The sequence below is a fragment of the Dipodomys spectabilis genome, unplaced genomic scaffold, assembly GCF_019054845.1.
Source record: "Dipodomys spectabilis isolate Male_0828 unplaced genomic scaffold, ASM1905484v1 ptg000015l, whole genome shotgun sequence".
Lineage (NCBI taxonomy): Eukaryota > Metazoa > Chordata > Mammalia > Rodentia > Heteromyidae > Dipodomys > Dipodomys spectabilis.
The window spans coordinates 9,700,056-9,721,445 of record NW_024870692.1 but is presented as its reverse complement, the minus strand read 5'-3'; the positions used below and the strand labels follow the sequence as shown (position 1 = coordinate 9,721,445).

At 41.3% G+C, this 21,390-nt stretch overlaps 1 protein-coding gene across 1 annotated transcript in view; it reads right to left on the bottom strand.

Moving 5' to 3' along the window:
* The window catches only part of Prex2 (phosphatidylinositol-3,4,5-trisphosphate dependent Rac exchange factor 2), a 255,031-nt gene extending 234,045 nt beyond the window's left edge, over window positions 1-20,986 (bottom strand). The window contains exon 1 of the mRNA XM_042666524.1: window positions 20,773-20,986. Within this exon, the coding sequence (XP_042522458.1) occupies window positions 20,773-20,913 (141 nt within the window). The 5' untranslated portion in view covers window positions 20,914-20,986. The remainder of the gene's footprint in view (window positions 1-20,772) is intronic.
* Window positions 20,987-21,390: the final 404 nt, after the last annotated feature.

The following is a 21,390-nucleotide window of genomic DNA, read 5'->3' as shown; positions in this document are numbered from 1 at the left end:
GTGGTAGATAGAAGGGAGGAAATGTGGTTAGTCTCCGCATTCTAAAGACAGAACTAAGACACTTGCTACTATTAGACGAAGAAAGTAAGAAAAACATCAAGCTGTACACTGGCTTGGGTAAGATCTCCAGAAGACATGGAATGGTGGAAAAGAATAGGGTGGGAATAGCCGACCAGGACTCGAGTTTTGTAGAGTGAGAAAGGGTGATCAGGAGTCTAGCTTTGTCCACAGGAAGTCTAAGTTGCCTGCTAGAGCTCCAGGGAAAGAGGCACACAGACAACATACCACTGCAGGGTGATCATCAAGGGAGAAGAGGGGAATGAATCCTGGAACACACCAACAGCTATATGCCACCGAGAAGAGGTACAATCAGGAAAGGAGACAAAGTGGAGCACAAATAGGAGGAGAATCAGAAGAGTATAATATCCAGGAAGAAACGCTCAGGGCGGTGCAAGTTAAGCAAACCAGGCCTGAAAAACTGACCACTGGATAGGAGTACCCTTCATGACTTTGACAAAGGCATTTTTGGAGGATCCAGTAGGGTTGGATTCAGGAAGAGAACTTTCAAAAAGTCATGTGGATTTCCATCTCCTCATGCCCATTTTTCTGGGCATGATGAAGACCTTCACTTTCTCATGCACATTTCCTTCGACACTTACCTTCATGGTACCTGAGCCTGCCATCCATCTCTATTTTCAGTACGAATCTCTTTGCTCTGCTTTATTACAAGCTTTGTAATGCCATGTTAATCTCCATCATTTCTCACCTATGCTGACACAGACCTCAAAGCAAGTGCAGATGTGTACTGTCTGAAGTCAGGTACCTCTGTGAGGCCCCTTTCATAGAAAATTGGAAGATGAGTTCCTATCACAGGATTGCTATTCAAGTTAATGATAATGTACTTACATTCCTGTCGTATGTGATTTTAATATGGGTTTCTTTGTCCCTTTTCTAGGAAGTCATGGAAGAACCAGAAATCAGATTTCATTCAACCAGCCAACCTCACATTCCTACCACACTACCCAAGAAGGGGGGAGGGGGAGAGGGGGCAGCAGAAAGGTGAGGGGGAAGGCAGTGGAAGACCAAGGGTCTAGAGCTACTAGCTGAGAATTCAAACTTGAACTCTAAAATTTTTTGTGTGTATTTTCCCAAACTCATATCCCCAGCCCAAGCTCTGTAGGAGGTTGGTGGGGCTGAGAATTACAGAGTGAAATTGTCAAGCTTTATTTGTAAATTGGTTCCATCAGAGACACAGAATTATGAAAACAGATTAGAGGTATTGTTATTTGGGCTGAACTAATTAATCCCATGTTGTTCAAAGGATCATTATAGTATTTCTTACTCTGAACAGAAATAGCTGTCATTTGAGATTTGGGGGCTTGGGGTTTTGTATTCATTTGAGGGGTTTAGTTGGTTTGAAAATTTGGGATGACTAAATTGTATCTGGACTTCATACTGCTTTCCATGAAAACTTAAGAGGCTACAGTTCCCAAGAAACCTCACTGGGAACAACTGTTACTCGAATACACATATCAGCTTAATAAACAAAACCACAGTGCCCTTTGCTTTGCCCATTTGGGTTAAGCAGCTCTTACTATTTTTCAGTAGCTATAAAATCACTACTATAAAAAGTACAACAAACAGTATGAACAATCAAGGAGAAGAAATACTTAAGGTTCAGAACAAATTAAGCTAGGCAATTTTAATTGTAGGATAAGACCAGAGTGAAGCTCACATGACAGGTAAAGAGTCTTCTTTTTCTGTTCCTTATGTTTGGCATGATCAGTGTCACCTGACTATACCCAGTGGGAGTAAAATAGGCCTGCTGACTAAAATGAACAGTATCCTTCAAGCAAGCTCTCCAGGAAGATTTCCAAGCTTTTCTTAAATGCTCTGTTTGCAAATGGTATCAGACTTGATTTATTAAGGATGGTCCCAGTGGTGGGTATGCGTACTTTTCAATAATCATAAAATATTAATAAATCTCCCAGAGTCGAAAATGGACTAGGAGGAATAATTACAAATGGCTTGCTCAAATGATTACTTTAATCACCCAAGGAAGTGATTTCAATTTTTTTTTAAGTCAAAATGTTCCTCAACTTGGGTTACAATTGTTAATCTCAATTTCTATCATTACAAGTTCAATCATTTCCCATAAGTCATCACAAGCCTGAATAACGCCCACACTCCAACCTCCCCAGTCAGCTCAGGGAAAGTGTGTCATCCAGAGGAACCTGCAAGTGAAAGGAAGTAGAGGATGGTCAAACCAGAGAGTATAGGGATGTGCTGATAGTAGGGTAGAGATCCTGTAAAGCTGCTTCTTTGGCTCTGGCAGTGACAGACCACAGACCTCAGTTGGGTTAACCACCGAACCTAGTTCCTTTCTGACCTATATTCTTGTCCAGATGTTAACTCAAGGCTAAACTCTTACGCCCAACCTAGCTTCCCCATGGTAACCCGGACCACCAGATCCATTGTGCTCAGCAGTGTCAGCCGACAGTTCCTCCTCATCAAACTTCGTAGTAAAGATGACCCAGCCCCATCACAGTCTGATGACCTGGATGAGCAATATCAGGCCCTGAGCAAGCTGAAGTAGAAAGTTTCAATGCCTCCAAATAAGCACTACAGAAGCATGTGGGGTTTTCATTACTGAGGGAAAGGAGTATTATGTTTCCTCCTCAGCACCCTATCTTGCATTATTTTATTAGGCAAACCTTGCCTTTCAAGCTTACCTACACATACCTTGTGACACCTCATGGTTAGGGTAGTACAAGAGCTGTTGGTGTTCAGGCTGATATCACTCCTCATTTTGTCAGAGTCACACAACAGTCAAAATCAGTTCCCCTAAGAAAGCACAGACAAGGAACCCAACTTGTTTCTTACTTTGAAACAATCAAGCAGACCAGTCACAAAGGAGAAGGCTGTGGAAAAGATTTCAGCTTTTGGTGGTAATTGTGTTAATACTTCCCTTTTAACTTTTATGATGTATTAGCCATTTGGAAGGTCTCCTTAAAGGCAAACGGAAGAGGAAAGCAAAAAGTCCTTATCAAAAAAATACAGGCAGTCAAATTCCTTCCCTTTGTTGATATGTTTCAAGACCCTACTATAATTATTCACCAATTTCTATTCTGAAGTTGGTAATGAGGATAGTCATAAGTCAATTTCCTTTCCTGTGTGCTACAAATTCATGAAGAATGAAGCCAAGCCACACACACACACACACACACACACACACACACAAAAGTGCTCAAGAAATATATATTATTTATAGAACTAACCCTGAAAGGAATTTAAGCACCAGAATTCAACAATTTAAAAGAAATGAGGCCCTGGGACTCTGAGAACAAAGAATAGTTTCCTGAGTCCTTAAATGACCTTTCCCCTCCTCCCAATCTCTGGGAGAAGCTCCGAGTGACACTTTATAGAACCATAAGAGGCTATAACCAGCTGTTTATAATCCCAAAGGAATCTCTTCTATAGGATAAAGCCAGAATATCAAGGAAGAAAGAGGGAAGCATTTACAAGGTAGTTTTCATACTTCCTCTTCTCCCCTCCCTCTCAGGAGGCCTCTCTCTCTCTCTCTCTCTCTCTCTCTCTCTCTCTCTCTCTCTCTCTCTCTCTCTCTCTCTCTCTCTCTCTCTAGTACTGGGACTTCAGCTAAAGCTCAAGGCTGGTATTCTACCACCTCCACTTTCAGGAGATAAGAGTCTCATAGACTTCCCTGCCTGGGCTGGCTTCAAACCTCAATCCTGAGATCTCACCCTCCTGGTTAGTTAGCATTACAGGTATGAGACACCAGTGCATAGTAGGAAATGCCTTAAAACAGGAAAAATAGATGCAAATATTTCAAACCTTAGCTTTTAGCTCACCTGTAGAATGGTCTAGAGCAACGGTCATGCTTGATAAGAAAGGTACTCATTACCTTGCTCATGTGATTGTAACCCTCTGTACAGTATTTTCACAATAAAAAACATTTTTTTTAAAAAAAAAGCCCACCTCTCAGTTTGGCCACACAATCCAGATTTCCACCCCACCCCCACTTGTTCCAGGCCACAGTCCCCTGGCTGCCAGACACATCCGTTCCAGCAGAAGCTCAGCAACCAATCCTGCAATTCTGCAAAATGCTGGGTTCCCACCAATGGGGAATTTGAATATCAGCTGCAGTTCCTATTAGGTACAGAGTAGCTACTACATAAAAACTGAATCACAAAACCACAAATCCACACCTGGCTAAACATTTAACATTAAAGTGGCCTAATTCTAGACTAGCCTGCTAACGTGCACATATATCTATCAAGTTAAAGTTGGCATGCTGCAAAGGACAGCTAAAGAATTAACTGAGTAAATCTTCAAGTGTTAGCATTACCAGGTTTCTCCTTGTCTGTTCTACTCACTACATAGGAATATCCGGGTTTATTCTGACCTTTGACTTACATTCCTCCTGAAAAGCTCAACAAGAGCCTTGATAAGCACATTCTTCAGGGACGGTGCCATCAAACTCAACAGTAAAAATAAAATAGGTATTCATGGGTACTTTTAGAGATTCACAGAAAGAAGTATGACAGAAACAGAATGAACATGTACTTTCTCATCTTACATAAAGTGACCACACACACACACACATACACACTTTGTAACCCCAGCAGCACTCTGGAAGTTGAGAAGGATCTTGAGTTCAAGGTCAGCCTGAACTATACAGCAAGGCCCAATCTTGGGGGAAAAAAAACAGGGGAGAAAGGGGGAATAAATTTGGAGCCTCTGCCTTTGAAAACAATTATTGAAGAGGATAAATCATAATGTGCATGTATGGAAGGCATTATCTCAGTTCCCTGGACCGTGAACTACACAGTGCTGAAGATTTTCATAAATTAATAAAATTGGTTTGTACATGAACCAAAAAAATAACTGCTTCAATTTTGCTATAATGTTCTTACAAATTTTTTTAGTTCTGTATTGTTTAAAAAGTTACTGCCCATTTGATGTAACAAATATTAAGGAAAAATTACAGAATACCATAAAGTAGAACTTAGTTCTCACAGACTAGAAAGCAAACAATTTGTAAGGAGGATATGTAGTTTAAGACAGGAAACCCACAGGCAATTGCTTTACTAATCTAATCAGCAGACTTTCCTTTCTGTTGTTGTTGCTGTTTGTTTTGTTCTGTTTTGTTTTGTCCCATGTAACATGTGCCTCAAACTTCTGGTTTTCCTTGTGAGTCCTGTAGGCAGCACTAGGTCTGGTAAACCCACTGATTTTTTTTTCTTAAAAAAAAAAAAAAGAAAAGAAAAAATACGCAAATATTCTGGCTGAATTTCTAGAACTGTCAGTAAGTGTTTGCTTATATTTTCTCAAATGCCATTAAAATTGAATCTGATCCAAATGCTCAACCGTGGAAATGTGTATGTTTTAAATGGAGATCCTTCAAGTATTCACTAAGCTCTCAAATATGGACTACCCAAACAATGTTTCTTATGATGGAGCCAACCTTACATATAAACTAAATTGTTAACAAATAAATAAATAAATTCTAGAGCTGGGAGTATGGCTCAGTGGTAAGCCTAACTAACATGTGTAAGGTCCTAGGTTCAAAAAAAAATTGTCTAAAAAGGTCCAGAGAATATTTGCTACCCTTAACATTTTTTCCTATATAAAGCTATAAATATATAATCTCTCCCTTTTCCGACACTGAAATCATATGCCTGTGTGCTATGTCCTGTCTGAGTGAAACACTCCTGTCTATCTGATATGGCCTACTTGTCAAGCTCCTGTCTATGACCACCTTAATGCCATTTACTGTCCCTGACCACTCCCATCAAAGAGCCAGGGTAGTTAGGGAATTAATGACCATCTTAACAATGGATTTATTTAATTGTGTTTAAATTAGAGTAAAGAATAGAAGCATAGAGAGACTAATTTCATAAATAAACCAATTTTACATATGTGTAAAAAAGTAATTCATGCCTCAAATTTGAACATAAAACCAAGAATTCAAGTTTATTATGAAGCATGAAGTAGCCAGGAATCTAAAATTCTCCAAGAAAAATTACATGTAATCAACTTGTGGGAGTATATGCTGCACATGTATTAATGGGAGGATGAATGTCATATATTTTTAGAAGGTTCACTGTGTGTCCTTACTTCCATGAGAGTAGATGTGACTTCTGGGTAATCGTTGGCTCCCAAGTGCCTGCCCGGCTCTGACCCCATCTCCGATTGACCACTGACTTCTGCCGCTCTCTTGCTCTGGACAGCTTGCCTGAAATGAACCGCTGTTCCTTCCTGACTTCTAGCTTCTGTGTATTTCCGGAGCCAACAAGTTTTGTGTCCCAGTTCCAACATCTGCCTTGGTTTTCCTGGTCCTGATTAATCACAGGACTCCCACACTCCAGAAACAGCCCGGCCAGTGACTCACCAGCACCACGTCCTGAAAAAGGCCACACCTGGGACCTATTGAGAACTCAGGTGTGAGTAGTGAGTTCCAGCACATGGCAAAGGCAGTGCCAACATATAACAAACACACAATACATGGTGATTGCTGTGTTATCCTGGAACATATTTTCTGGAGGATTTCAGAAAAAACCTGGAATGATATATAGTGCCTAAATTCCCCAAGGACATTCTATGATGCAGCCAATGAGGGGTGAAGATGAGGGGATTCTTACATGAAAAGAAATGGGTAACTGTGAAATGGATTTCCATGTGGATACGTAAATAGGATTTTTCTATTTTTAATACAAGAGGATTTTGGAATAAAGGGATCCAAGAATGCATATAATTGTCTACAAATATGAGACTAAAGTATCACTGGGTTCAAAATGTGGGGTGATTACTCTTTGTTCTTCAACAGTTATCTTCCACCTCTTTGTGCAGCTGGAAATATGGCCAGCCATTCACTAATCAAGAGTTTTTCTGTTTCTTTTAGAGCTGGTTTAGCCATGGTACAAAGATACATGAAGACAGTCAAAGTGACCTATGTAGTTTTTGGGTTCCATCCTTAATACAGTGCTTGCATCTCCACAGTGTTTCCCACCTTCCATCTCCCTAGTACTGGTGTGGAAGAAGGGTACTGGCAAACCAGCTTTCATAAGGCAGACAAGAACACCACCTTCCTATGTTGGGTCTGCCATCTTTTCTGTGTAAGGCAACCATCTGGAGAAACTAGGTAAATACTGTTACTTGATCTCAGATAAAACAGCTGAACAGTATCCTTACAAACATGCATAAGAAGCACAAAAACTCTTGTCTTCAGAAAAAAAAAAAAGAAATTGTACATACAGGTTAAAAAGAAAAAAAAACTTCAACTGTTCTTTTTCTGAAGAACAAGATACAGCATCCTTGTAGGAGAGTACAGTTTTAGCATCAAGGGAAATCATGGCTGAGCTAGAAGAAAATGATTAAAGGAAGCTAGCACTCAACTAAAAATATTGAGTATTTCTTATAACAGACAAAGATAGTAATGTCTGTTAAGTTTGTCAATCCACTGATTAGAATTAAATCAATGAGGACTTAGATTCAAAATCTGATGATTTTACAACAAAATTAAGTAAATACTGACTTGTCATAAAAAGCCTACTTTCTTTCGTTTTCTTTATGGAGCTGTGGATGGAACCCAAAGTATAAGGCATACTAAGCAAATGCACTACTACAATCTATGTTCCCAACCCCTTATAGGCCTGTTATTGATAAGAAGAGATGATATTGCTTTGTGAAGTAATGGCCACCTATTTTTTTTTTTTTTTGGTTGGTTGGTTGTAGAGCTTGAACTCTGGGCTTGGGCACTGTCTCAGCTCAAGGCTAGCGCTCTACCACTTGAGCCACAGCACCGCTTCTGGTTTTCTAGTGGTTTATTGGAGATAAGAGTCTCATGGAGTTTCCTGCCAGGGCTGGCTTTGAACCACGATCCTCAGATCTCAGCCTCCTGAGTAGCTAGGATTACAGGCGTAAGCCACCGGCACCCAGCCCATTTTTTTACTCTATAATTTTTACACGTGACTTTCATTTCACGGTTCAAAGTTACTGTCACATCACCTGCCATTACATCCTCATACTATCCATAAAGGAAAAAAGAAAAAATATACACTTCTTTGTTATAAGAGCACACTACACTATCCATATATTTCTGCTCATGTATCAGAACATTTATGTACATGTATGTGTGTATAAAATAAAATGTATTATTTAAGCTGTACAATTACTTATAAATGTAAAATTTTTATCACTACATCAGAATACTGTCTTTTTTGTTATTCTTATTGTATTTTTAAACAGGGTGCTTCAGTCTACCCTTGAATTCACTATATAGCCCAAGCTGGCCTTGAACTCATGCTTCTCCTCCCTCAACCTACCGAGTATATACCAGCATGGCTGGCTTAGTGTCTCTTCTTCAAAGGAGAAATCAGAAGTTTCTGACAGAGATTTCATTATTAAGATATAAGAAAATTTAAGATAAAGTTGCATCTAGATATTCAAAATAAATGTTGTAAAATATAAAATATAGCCAGGCACTGGCGGCTCAAGCTTGTAATCCTAGCCACTCAGGAGGCTGAGATCTGAGGATTGTGATTCAAAGCCAGTGGGGCAGGAAACTCCAAGATATTCTTATCTCCAATAAGCCACCAGAACACCAGAAGTGGTGCTGTGGCTCAAGTGGTAGAGTGCTTGCCTTGAGTTGAAGAGCTGAGGGACAGCACCCAGGCCCAGAGTTCAAGCCCCATGACTGACAAAAAAAAAAGTATGTATATAAAATATATAAACAAATACATTTTTATTAAACTCAAGGATGACATGGTATACCATATAGAAAAGGAAAGCATTCCTTGGTCCTCATGATTTGCCTCTAAGGCAGTAATAAATTATGATATAAACTTGGAGCATTCTATAACCATGGAGGGACTAACAGATGAGTTAGTAGAATATAATAATGCCTTTCCCTAGACTGACTCCCATGCAGAATTAAAACAGAAAGCAGGCAGTGTCCCTTCTGGAATCCCAAGATCTTTCTTTTGGGAAACAATGACAAATAATAAAAGTCTGGAATTCCAAGGAACTATAAAAGTAAGGGCAAGCCTGTGGTACTACAAGGCATGAAAGAAAAATACCGAAATTTCTTGCACAATCTCAAAAAATATGTCACCATCTTCAAAGCCTTTCCTACTGGCAAAAAAACTGCAAAGATAATTGAAACAGCAAAAATGGCTACACAAACTCAGATCTCAACCCTTATCCCCTATGTGACTCTCAAAAAGAAACCAAGTTTTGAAATAAATAAAAAAAATTATTTATCCTTATTCAATCATGCCATACTCTTGCAATAAAACCAGAGAATATTTTTATCTTAATATTCTAAATTTAACTAGCTTCAGTCATTTCTTAAGTATTAAGCAGTTTAACCTTTTTCAAATGAAGGGCTTGCTTTTCAATGGAAAATATGTACTTTGCATTAATGAGAGAACACAATGTCCTTGGCTTATTCTTCCTGCAAATACGTCTTTTTTTTTTTTTTTTACACAATGCTGAGTTATATGGGAAGGATACAAGACAGCAAATTTATCCAAGGAACAAAAGTTCAACATCATCTTTACCTACCCAGAATTGTTAAAAAAAAAAAAAAAACATAGTCTAAATTAAACTTACCATTTTTAAAAAAATTATAATCAATAAATTCTAAGATAAAAAGCAATCATTGATGAGAGAAAGAAAGGAAGGAAGGAAGGAAGGAAGAAAGGAAGGAAGGAAGGAAGGAAGGAAGGAAGGAAGGAAGGAAGGAAGGAAGGAGAGGCAGGCATTTGTGGCTAACATCTGTAATCCTAGTTACTCAGGAGGCTGAGGCTTATGAGGGTCACAGTTCAATGTCAGCCCAGGCAGGAAAGTCTATGAGACTCTTTATTTCCAATTAGCTACCAAAAAGCTGGAAATGGAGCTGTGGCTCAAGTGGTAGAATACTAGCTTTGAGCAAATAAGCTCAGGGACAATGCTCAGGCCCTGAATTCCCAGTACTGGCATCAAAAAAAAAAAGATTAGAAAATGATTTTTTATTAGATATGTCAGGATAATAATAGTTCTTCTTAATATGATGAGAAAAATGATCCAACCACACTAAGTTGTAAAACTTCTCCCAGCAAACATTTTCCTAGAAGTTACAACTGCAGTGTTGTAAACTAATGATCTTCATTTCCATATAGCTAATACAATTTTAATAAGTTAAAATGTCAGTGATTTTAATATTTTTAACCTTTTAATAAGGAATAATAAAAAGCTACCTACTATAAAAATTAAATGCCATAAATAGCATGTAAGAATGTCAATCAAGCCAGGCGCCGGTGGCTCACACCTGTAATCCTAGCTACTCAGGAGGCTGGTTCAAAGCCAGCCAGAGCAGGAAAGTCCGTGAAACTCTTATCTCCAATAAACCACCAGAAAACTGGAAGTGACGCTGTAGCTCAAGTGGTAGAGCACTTGCCTTGAGCTGAACTGCTAAGGGACCCAGAGTTCAAGCCCCATGAGCAACCAAAAAATAAATAAAATAAATAAAATAAAAATGCCAATCAAAGCCTGGTGCTGGTGGCTCATGCCTGTAATCCTAGCTACTCAAGAGGTTGAGATCTGAAGATCTCGGTTCAAAGCCAGCCTGGGCAGGAAAGTCTGTAAGACTCTCATCTCCAAGAAACCACTCATAAAACCCGAAGTGGCTCTGTGGCTCAAGTGGTAGAGGACGAGCCTTGAACTGAAGAAAGCTGAGGGCCAGGGGCTGGGAAAGTGGCTCAGTGGTAAAGCGCTTGCCTTGCATGCCAGAGGCCCTGGGTTCGATTCCTCAGCACCACATAAGCAAAAAAGAAAAAAAGCCGGAAGTGGCTCTGTGGCTCAAGTGGTAGAGCGCTAGCCTTGAGCTGAAGAGCTGAGGGACAGCGCCCAGGCCCAGAGTTCAGGCCCCACGGCTGGACCCAAAAAAAAAAAAAGAAAGCTGAGGGCCAGCGCCCAGGCCCAGAATTCAAGGCCCACAATTGACAAAAATAAAAGAAAGAAAGAAAGACAGGAAGGAAGGAAGGAAGGAAGGAAGGGAATGCCAATCAAAACAACTATAGATCAAACTAATATGCAACAAAAGAGAGGCACACAGATTTTATCTGGTATTGATGTTAATAAACTATGGCTATGTATCATACAGTTCTTTTGATGAGTGGCCCCTGTTCTCCCACAGGCCCTGGTCATCTTGGGGCCTGTATGTCTATTCCACTGTCTCTTAGGCTTCCACACTTAGAAAGAAAAGGGCTGGGAGAGGCTAGGTGACTGGAAGCAGACCTGAGCACAGGCTAGGCTCAGTCTCAGGTGTGGAGAGGCTGGAGGCAGGGAAGAAGCAAAGAGAAGAAAATGCTTACTACCTAGCCCTAGGAGATTATTACCATACCTGTATTCCAAATGTGTAAGTGAGACATGAAAAGGAGTGTATGATTTACATACCCCTATGTTACACAGCATATGAGTTTCAGTACCAAAATTTGAGCCCAGGTTTTCACACTCCTTAGTCCCTGCTCCGTCTCTGCTCTATTACAGTGTGGAGACTATGTCTTAAAAGCACACAGGCCATCCCAGGCAGTTCTACAAGCTACAGCCTAGAGAAGCAGCACAATTTTCAAAATTCACAAGAGATAGACGGCTCATTCTCAGCATCTGCAATGGTGTTTTACAATGGGCATGTACCATGGCAGTATAGTTTGGTGAATTTTGCCAAATGCCTACTCCTCCCCTCGCCGCCCCCCCCCCCCCAGTGGCTTATCTGAAGATGTCATTGCCTATTGCAGTGCTCCATTGTGTTTGCTTCATTTTTTTCCCCTTTTGTATTATTTCCTATCCCTCATCTTCCTTCAACACCCCAGAATATCTCTGTGCTATTAACCGTTTCTCTCTTTGTATTTACTGTCAACTTTTTTTTTTTGGTCAGTCGTGGGGCCTGAACTCAGAGCGCTGTCCCTCAGCTCTTCAGCTCAAGGCTAGCGCTCTACTATTTGAGCTACAACGCCATTTCCGGCTTTTTCTGCTTATGTGGTACTGAGGAATCGAACCCAGGGCCTCATGCATACAAGGCAAGCACTCTATCACTGAACCGCCTTTCCAGCCCCTCAACTTCTTTTTAATTTCATCATCTGCTTCTTCAGCTCATTGTTACTGTTTCCCTTTTGCTCACACATACTAATGCTAAAGGCCCAAGGAGTTGTGTGCTAATGGTTCACACTTGTAATGTTAAGTTACACAGGAGACTGAGATCTGATGATCAGGGTTGGAAGTTATCCTGAGCAGGAAAGTCCATGAGACTCTCTTATCTCCAATTTACCATCAAAAAAAAAAAATGGAAGTGGAGCTATGATTCAAGTGACAGATAGCCTTGAACAAAAAAGCTAAGGGGCATCACCCAGTCTCTGAGTTGGGGACCCAGTACTAACATAAACGAAGTCCAAGAGCAAAGACTTCCTGTAGTCTTTAGTCTTCACAGTGCCTACTTCTCTAAAGGTCTGACATTTGAAAGATTCCTTCTTTGTTACAATTCTGATATACCTTACACTTTCTTTACTTTTAAGTATTAGCTCTCTAGCTTCCTGCCTTAGTTTGTTGGTTTCCTCCTCTCATTGTTTCCCTCCTACCACCTCATCCACATGATGGTTTCTAAATCAATTTCTGGATATCTAACTTTTGCTTCAAACTCTTTAACTTACACTTTCCAATCTTCAAAAATCACAGCATAATTTTCAGCCCAGCTCACCATGTCCAATGTCAAATGCATTTTCCAGCTCCTCATGCTATTGTCACTTTAAGTTCTACTTTTCAGGTAATGGCTCTGCACCCGTAGTAATCAAACCAAAAGAACAGCCATCTTTCTACTTAAACTCTCCCTGCTTAATAGACCAATGTGTTAAAGATTCTACCCCAAAATGGCTCACGATTGTTGGCTAGTTGAGTTTTTGTGTTTTGGTTTGCTTTTGATTTTTCTTCTCCTTTCCTTTCACTTTACATCAGACATTCCATGTAACTTTACCTGGACAATGTAACAGCAGAAACTCTTAATGGACAGCTGGATTCCACTCTTGGTTTCTCAGTCCTGTCAACAGAATTCTTGCAAAGAAATAAACCTAACCTTAACAGACACTATCCTTATAATAATGCAATAATATAATGCTAAGATATAATTATGTAGTAAATCATAGGGCTCAACAATCATCCTTGATGTAGGGAGTGGGCTCTAAACCACAGGATTTGTGCTCCAAAATTAGAATGACAAAAAGAATCTCATTGAGCTCCTAATGTATTTACTATAGAAGAAAGTCAGTTTATTTTGAAGGCAGCTTCTGTTGCCATTCCTCATGTACTCATCTTCAGACTAATGACTGGTAAACAAGGAAGCCAGGCAAGTCAGCCAGTAGGACTTGGCCAGGAAGACCAAATGAGGTTAGAACTTAGGAACAAAACCAGGTATGTCTGCAGACCCCAAGAGCAGAGTCAGTTTGGAGAAGCAGAAATCTGCAATGTAGGAGATGGACTGTTTATGTCTCATGTAGTTATGATTAATGGCCCTTGCTCATCCTGAGTAAATAACCTTTGGTAGGTTATAACCTGCGTAATACTAAAGAGAACAAGAGTCTTCTCTGAAGGACTGCTGAAGAGGGTGAGGGTGTGTGTGTGTGTAGTGTGTGTGTGTGTATTAAAGAGAACAAGAGTCTTCTCTGAAGGACAGCTGAAGAGGGTGTGTGTGTGTGTGTGTGTGTGTGTGTGTGTGTGTGTGTGTTAAAGAGAACAAGAGTCTTCTCTGAAGGACTGCTGAAGAGGGGGTGTGTGTATGTGTGTGTGTGTGTTAAAGAGAACAAGAGTCTTCTCTGAAGGACTGCTGAAGAGGGTGTGTGTGTGTGTGTGTGTGTGTGTGTGTGTGTGTGTGTGTGTGTGTGTGTGTGTGTGTGTGTGTGTGTGTGTGTGTGTGTGTGTGTGTGTGTGTGTGTGTGTGTGTGTTAAAGAGAACAAGAGTCTTCTCTGAAGGACTGCTGAAGGGGGGGGGGGGTTGGTGGGGGGGTGTAGAATCCCCAGGTGAAGCTCATAAAATCCTAGCCTGGCAATTTCTTTCCATGGCTAGCCTCTTCCCAGATCCAGCCTTCCACACCTGCTTGTCCAGAAAAAGTAATGACTCACAATTGACTAAAGTTAAAGTCAGAACCCTAAGGAGCAGGGCTTTTCTCCAACTGGACTGAGTATACTTTATTCCCTACCCATATATGCAGGACTTTTTTTTTTATCTCAGCACAAAGAACATGTTAGCAGCCCTCTAGTGTCAAGCGCTGCTACACTGTCATATTGTACTGCTTGCTCTTTGGGTACAGACAATTCTCTGCTCATTCCTTCCCATTTTTCAGAGGCCAACCCTGTGTCACTTCTCCCAATCTGCCCCTGACTCCCACACTGGCTCCCCAGTGTCTCCGTGCCACTCTGCATACGGTCACACCTGCTACACAACACAGCAATGTCTGTGCACTTCAGTCTCCTCTCCAATACATTATGAAAAACTCATGGACAACACCAGGTCTAGCTTCTCTTCACATCTCTAGTATCTAACGTAAGCTAACAAATATGATACCACACACACTGACAACTAAACCAACAAGTTATTTCCTCATGCTTCTTAAGGCTAGAAGTTTTTCAAGACTAAGATGTCAACATAGTTGGTTTCTCTTTAGGCCTCCCTCGTTGGCTTATAAATGGCTGCCTGTTCCCTGGGTCACCCAAGGCCTGGCTATTGTGTGTGTTCATATATCCTTTGCATCTCTCTGTGGGCCCAACTCTCCTCTTTCAGGACACTAGTCACATAAACCATCGAACAACCTTATTATAAATCAATCATCTTTATAATGGCCCTATCTACATATCCAGTCCCCTTCCAAAATACCAAGGGTTAGGACATCAACATATGAGTCTTGGGGTAGTGGTAATATAGCTCAGTCTGCAACATATGGCTGCAAGACCCAATGCATCGAATTAATTCATCTGTGCTGGCAAGAATCTTCTCAGGAATGAAAGCAATTGTTTTCAGATTCATTCACAATCTGCATTGTTTGCGGGTTTGTTTTCATAAGCACCTGCTATTTACAAAGCACTAAATTCAAGCCAAACCAAAAAAAAAAAAACACACACACACACACACAAAACAGTACACAGAGGAAGTAAATCCACAGTCTCTGTTCTCTGGGAATTTACCAGTCTCTGTTCTCTGGGAATTTACCATCTAGAGAAAAGATTTTTCTAAGAGGATGAGGAATCTGAAGAAGGTAGGACTATCTTGGGAGCAACCCCTATCCCTCTGGTAGGGCCCAGGAGCTTTAGGGAGCACCATTTGAAAGAACTCAAAGACCAAATCAGATGAAGAATATACCAGTACCTAATGTCTACTACAAGGCACTGCAGGAACTTGGTGATTGCTATATAGCATATAAAGTTGTTTCTCTGTCTTAAAAATCAGCTGAGCATAAAGAATACCAAGAAAAGATCTACATTGACAGAAGAGAAATACAAAACCTAGAAAAGGTATAGAAGAGAATATAACTGAAAAAATTATCTAATCCATATTCTTAACTCCTTTTAACAAGTAAAGCATTGTAAAGAAAATAACATTAATTATGTACAGGGTCCACTTCTAAGCCCAACATATATACCATCTCATTCAGCAACCTTGAAGAATGTTACTATTTCCTCTTTTCTACAAATAAGGGAAAGTGGGCTTGAGAAGTTTAGAAATATCTAAAGTTACCAGTAAATTAGAGACAAGACTCAAATTTTCCAGTATCTGAGGTCAAAGCCAGGACAAGCGACAAATATCAAAATCATTTCATTATGACAAGGTGTATACAGTCTGGCATAGCCATCCATAGGGCAATGGAAGTTTATTCCAAAGAAAAAGCTTCTGGCACACTAGGAACAATTCCAGTTTCCATCTGCTTCCTAATGTGATTAGTGACAGCACTCTAGCTTTCTCTCAGAGCTGTCCCAGGTTAGACAATAAGTTAAACAGCCATTGGTGAATAGTAAAACCAAATACTGGTGGTTCAATTTGTAATCTTGCAACTCATCAGGATGAGATCTGAAGATCTCAGTTCCACGCCAGCCTGGGTAGTAAAGTCCATGAGATTCTTCTCTCCAGTTAACTATTAAAAAGCCAGAAGTAGAGCACTGTGGTTCAAGTGGTAGAGAAACCCTTCAGTGAAAAAGGTCAGGGACAGTGCTCAGACCCTGAAGGACTGCAGTAAATAAATAAATAAATAATAAGTTAAACCAGGCTCTTGTGTCTCATACCTGTAATCCTAGCTACTTTGGAGGCAGAGATCCAAGGATTACAGTTTGAAGCCAGCCAAGGCAAGAAAGTATAAAGTCTGTGAGACTCCAAATAACCAAAAAAAACATCCAAAAAAGCCAGAAGTGGCTGTGGCTCAAAAGTGGTAAAGTGGTAAAGTATTAGCCTGGACATCTCATGCCCTAAGTTCAAGCCCCAGGACAGGCATAAAAATAAGTAAATAAAAGCTAAAAGTAGAAACATAGAGCACCAGCCTTGTGGTGGAATTCAGAGCCAAGGCTCTGAGTTCAAGCTCCAGTATAAAAACAAAACTAAGTAGCAATAAAAGATAATAATAAAATAAATATAAATGTAAAACAATAAATAAATTAAATTTCAATTCTTCGACCAAAATTTAGAGAAAACGTGTTAGTAGAGGTACAAAAATCCAAGAATGTTCTTTCATATATCTGTTCTGCTTGTGTCCTAAGTTGAAAGATAAAATTAGCTAGAATTTCAAGATGGCATTGAGCATTAAGCCAAGCCAGGGCCTTTCTGAGCTCAAAGCCCTGCGCTCCTATACAGGATGCACACCCTTGACAGATCCTGAGTCTGTCCTTTCTCTGTCCACCCAAATAGGTCTGTGATCTTAGCATGCTGTATCACCGGACTGCAAACAGGAAACAGGCCGCAACCTTCTATCGTCCAGACTTTGGACATTAAATTGTGGATATTCAACCTATAAAATCATCTCTTAAGAGGAAATGTTTTAAAATTTTTATATCTCAAGTAAAACAAGAAGCAAATTAGGTCACTCTTTATCATCTTCTCGATGTTCTAAAAATAATTTATCTCAATGACATACCCTACCCATGATCTCAGATGAAAACACTAAATAGATGAATTAAAGTTCAATGCATTAGAAAGTCTTTGAAATCTCGATTCCTGATTTTAGTCAAGTTTCTGATTTCAAAGCAGGTACCATATGCTTAATTTGAAACTTTTTGTTCTGTAAATCCACATGTGAGTTAGAAAAGCTAAAGAAATCTAAGATAAACTGGGTGAGAAAAGGAAATTCAATTTTAAGGATAACTGGGGTACTATCTTTTTAAAATGAGAAGATAGAGGATGAATCGATTCATCAATTTATTCCTTCATTTAACAAGCGTTTATCAATCACTTACAATGTCACAAACACTACACAAAATTCTAGGAAAACCCAGGCAAGCAAGACACAGCCTGGGCCTCAAAGACTTATGCTCTAGTACAACAAAACAGAGGGAAATAAATCAACTACTTTAGCTGCCAGAAGTAAACATGGTATAGAATTAGGTACAAAGCACCATGGGAGAAAGAGCAGCTGAGTCTTAAAAAACCAGTAGGGATCCACCAGATATAGTAAGCAAGCCCCTCTCAAGAAGTAAAAGGGAATCTCAGTAAGGTAGTCCAAGCTTGTAATCCAAGCACTGGAAAGCTGAGAAAGGAGGATGGTCAGTTCAAGGTCAGTCTGCACTGTACAATGGGACTCTGATAAATGGAAAAAGGCAGGGGCTAGGAAGGTAGCTCAGTGGTAGAGTGCTTGCCTTGCATGCATGAGGCCCTGGGTTTGATTCCTCAGCACCACCTAAGCCAAAAAAGCTGAAAAGTGGAGCTGTGGCTCCAGTGGTAGAGCGCTAACCTTGAGCTGAAGAGCTGAGGGGCAGCGTCCAGGCCCAGAGATCAAGCCCCACAACCAACAAAAAGAAAAAGAAAAAGGCAGAAGCCTGAGACCAACATAGCCTACCATAGGAAGAGCAAACCACTCTAAGTAAAAACAGCTATCTTAAAGCACAAAGCTTTTCTCAAACAAGTAAGGTGTTAGGTAGAATGACGCTGTGCAAAGCAGATAGAGGAAATTGGTGATGCTATGGACTTCGGGGGGAGGGAGGAGGAATAGGACAAAATGTTCTTTTTAGAATTAAGAACAGAGCACTCTAAATTTTAAGATATCATCCACTGTGGTCCTATGCTCTTTGATTTTTGGTGCCAATCCTGGGGCTTAAACTCGTGTCCAACTGTCCCTGAATATTTTTTCTCAAGACTGCCACTCTCCTGCTTGAACCACAGCTCCGCTGCCTGCTCTTTGGTAGTAAATTGGAGATAAGAGGCTCACAAACTTTCCTGCCTGGGCTTCTTTGAATTGCAATCCTCAGATCGCAGCTTCCTGAGCAGTTTACAGGCATGAACTATCCACACCCAGCTTCCTGTGTTCTTTTAATCAAGAGAAATAATAGCAGTTGGGTCACTTATTTGTGTTTAAGAAAAATTACATTTTTGGTAAAACTAAGAATATGTTTTCTACCTCCTCCATGTTCTAATTATAAGCCATCCTTCATCCATGTCAAGCAAGGCCAAGGTAATGACCCAATTCTAAAAAGATGACTCTCATGCAAATATTTAAATTTGACTTAGTTTTTTTTTTGCCCTATCAATTTTACCACTCCACTTGTTTAATGCTGTGGCTGTTTCGTTTCTAAATAACTTTTATTGTTTGTCTCTACTTCTGATGGCTCCCTTAGAAGAGGTTCCTAGAAGAGAAACTATCAGGCTTGAAGTTGATTTAAACTCCTGGTAAAAGAGACCAATATGAAAACTAGTCTGACTATAAGTGAACAAGTGAAACTAAGAAGGAATTAAATGTTGCTATAAATAATTCCCCAAAGAGCTAATAATAATAATGTATTGTTGGCAGGTCATAGTTTATGAATGATGATGACCAAGAGCAAATCTTTGTTTCAGACAACATTCAGGTCAAGCAACTGCGTTTGTGTGCAAACATGAAATACAAATAATAGACAATGAAAAGGAAAAGCAGAAGAGTTCACAATTTCTAAATAATGAAAAAGAAAGACACAATAATATTTTTCAATTGTAATAATCAGGTGTTCAGATTCATGGGAAATTAACATAAATAAAGATCGACAAATCAGTTTTAAGGATAGATTAGATTGTCTAGTTCTGCAATTTAGCATGTGCACTGTACCTTCTCCATCTCTTTTCAGAAAGTACTTTAAGAAATGACTCATTCTGCAAAAGTTAGAGAACTTTATTACCAAGGGAATCTCACAAAAGCCAAATTTGAAACTACTAAAAGTTAGAGCTTTTTTAGAACCTGTTGTTTTCAGAGTCCTTTACTCCACTGGGTATACAATAATCCTATGTTTCATCGATATCAAGATATCCCCCAATAACTACACCTTTTCGAAGAAAGTAGTCCTGAAGACTCAGATACACTGATTTTGAGAAGTTAATCAATGCATCTGACATCACAGGAGACCTCTCCTTGTCACAGCCAAGTGAATTTCCTCTAGCATGACTGTAAGCATTCTAGAGGATTGTATAAAACTGTGCAGGAAATTCAGCATTTGAGACATTCCCTTCAGTCCAAAGGGCCGTGGAACTCAGTGAAGGAAGCGGAGGTTAGAGGATTCCACCGACATTAAAGATGCCAAGATGCCTAGGTCTCAGAGTGCTGCTCTTCCAGGCATCCGGATGGACAGAAGCCAATCCTCAATATATATATATATATATATATATATATATATATTTTATTTTTTACTTTTCACCAGTGAACTGGGAATATTCTCCGTTTGAGTGTGGCCCCAGAAGTTAATTTCCCTCGGTTTTGCTGCCTCCCTGGCCCCCAACAAACACAATGAATGAAATATTTTCAAAGCAGACTTCCAGTGGGATACTCTGAAAGCTGAAAACAAAGTTGGTGCCCAGTTCTACGAAATCCCAAAGTTGCTAGACCCGAGTCTGATCATTCCACTCCCAAGGACTCCTCTGGGAGCAGAGTGGAGACTGCAGGGCTAGGTCTGGGTGAGCCTACAGATGGCTTTAATATCCAACAGCTGGGCTAGATCACAACCCCTCTGCTCCTTGCCTACTCCCCCCTCCCCATCCCAGAATCCGAGGTCCCCACGATTATTTCAACTCAAGGGACCCTCTAAATAACGGACACATTCAGAGATTTTTCTCTTTTCACTACAGGTTCCATTGAACGGTAGTAGGCTCGGACCCTTCATCACCGAACCAAAGCAGACCAACTCCCCAAGGGTAGAGAAAAAAAGAAAACAAATGGCCCCAGGCGATTCGCAAGCCGAAGGCGGATTTTAAGGGGAAAAAGGGAGGGAATAAGTGAGGAGAAAGACGGGGCCACCCAGCGTCCCGGGACGGAGAGCGCTCTGCGTCCCTCTCTCGGGGCTAACTTTTCTGCCTTCCAGGCTTGGGCCAGTTAGCCACCTCCAGGTCCCAGGGCCGCGGGATGGAGCTAGGGGTCCTTGCACGCAGCATCTCGGCATGGCTGCGCGGGTTCGGGCACCAGCCGTGCCCCCCGTCACTCCGCCCCGGAGCCGGCGCAGACAATGCCACGCGCGCTTCCCGCGCCCGCGGCCCCCGGGCTGCAGCGCGGGGGGGCCCCCCGCGCCACTCACCGACACCAGGAACTCCAAGGTGCCCACGTAGTCGCGCTCGGTCTTCTGCAGCTCGCTGAGCACACACACGCGCAGGCGGAGCTGCTTCTCCACGTCCTTGGCGCTCTCGGCGCGGCCGTCCCCGCGGCTCTCCTCGCTCATGGTGACCGGCCGGCGCGGACCCCGGGACCCGCGGATCCCACCGGTGCTGGGAAAGGAAAGTTGCCGCCTTTGCAAAGTCGGGCCCGACCGGCGACTTTTACATGCTGAAGAGAATCTGGGGCGGGGGTGGGAGGGAGAGGAGGGCGCCGGGGGGCGCTCGGGCTGCAACCCTGGCGCAGCCGGCGAGGCGCGGGGCGCAGCGCAGGACACTCCCCCGGGAGCGGCTCCCGCCCCGGCCTCACGCGGCCCCGGCCCGAGGGGAGGCGGCCTCTTCAGTCCCAGCGGGGACTTGGACATTAATCAAATGCTTTCTGTCCATGTGACTCCGACCCTTTACCCTTCGCCAGATCTCAGGAAAGAGGAAACACAACCCTGGGGGAAGTGTGTAGTGCCAGCTAGCTAAACACACACACACACACACTCACACACACGCAAGCACGCTCAGCACTCGGGGTTCCCAAACCTAGAAGGACAGAC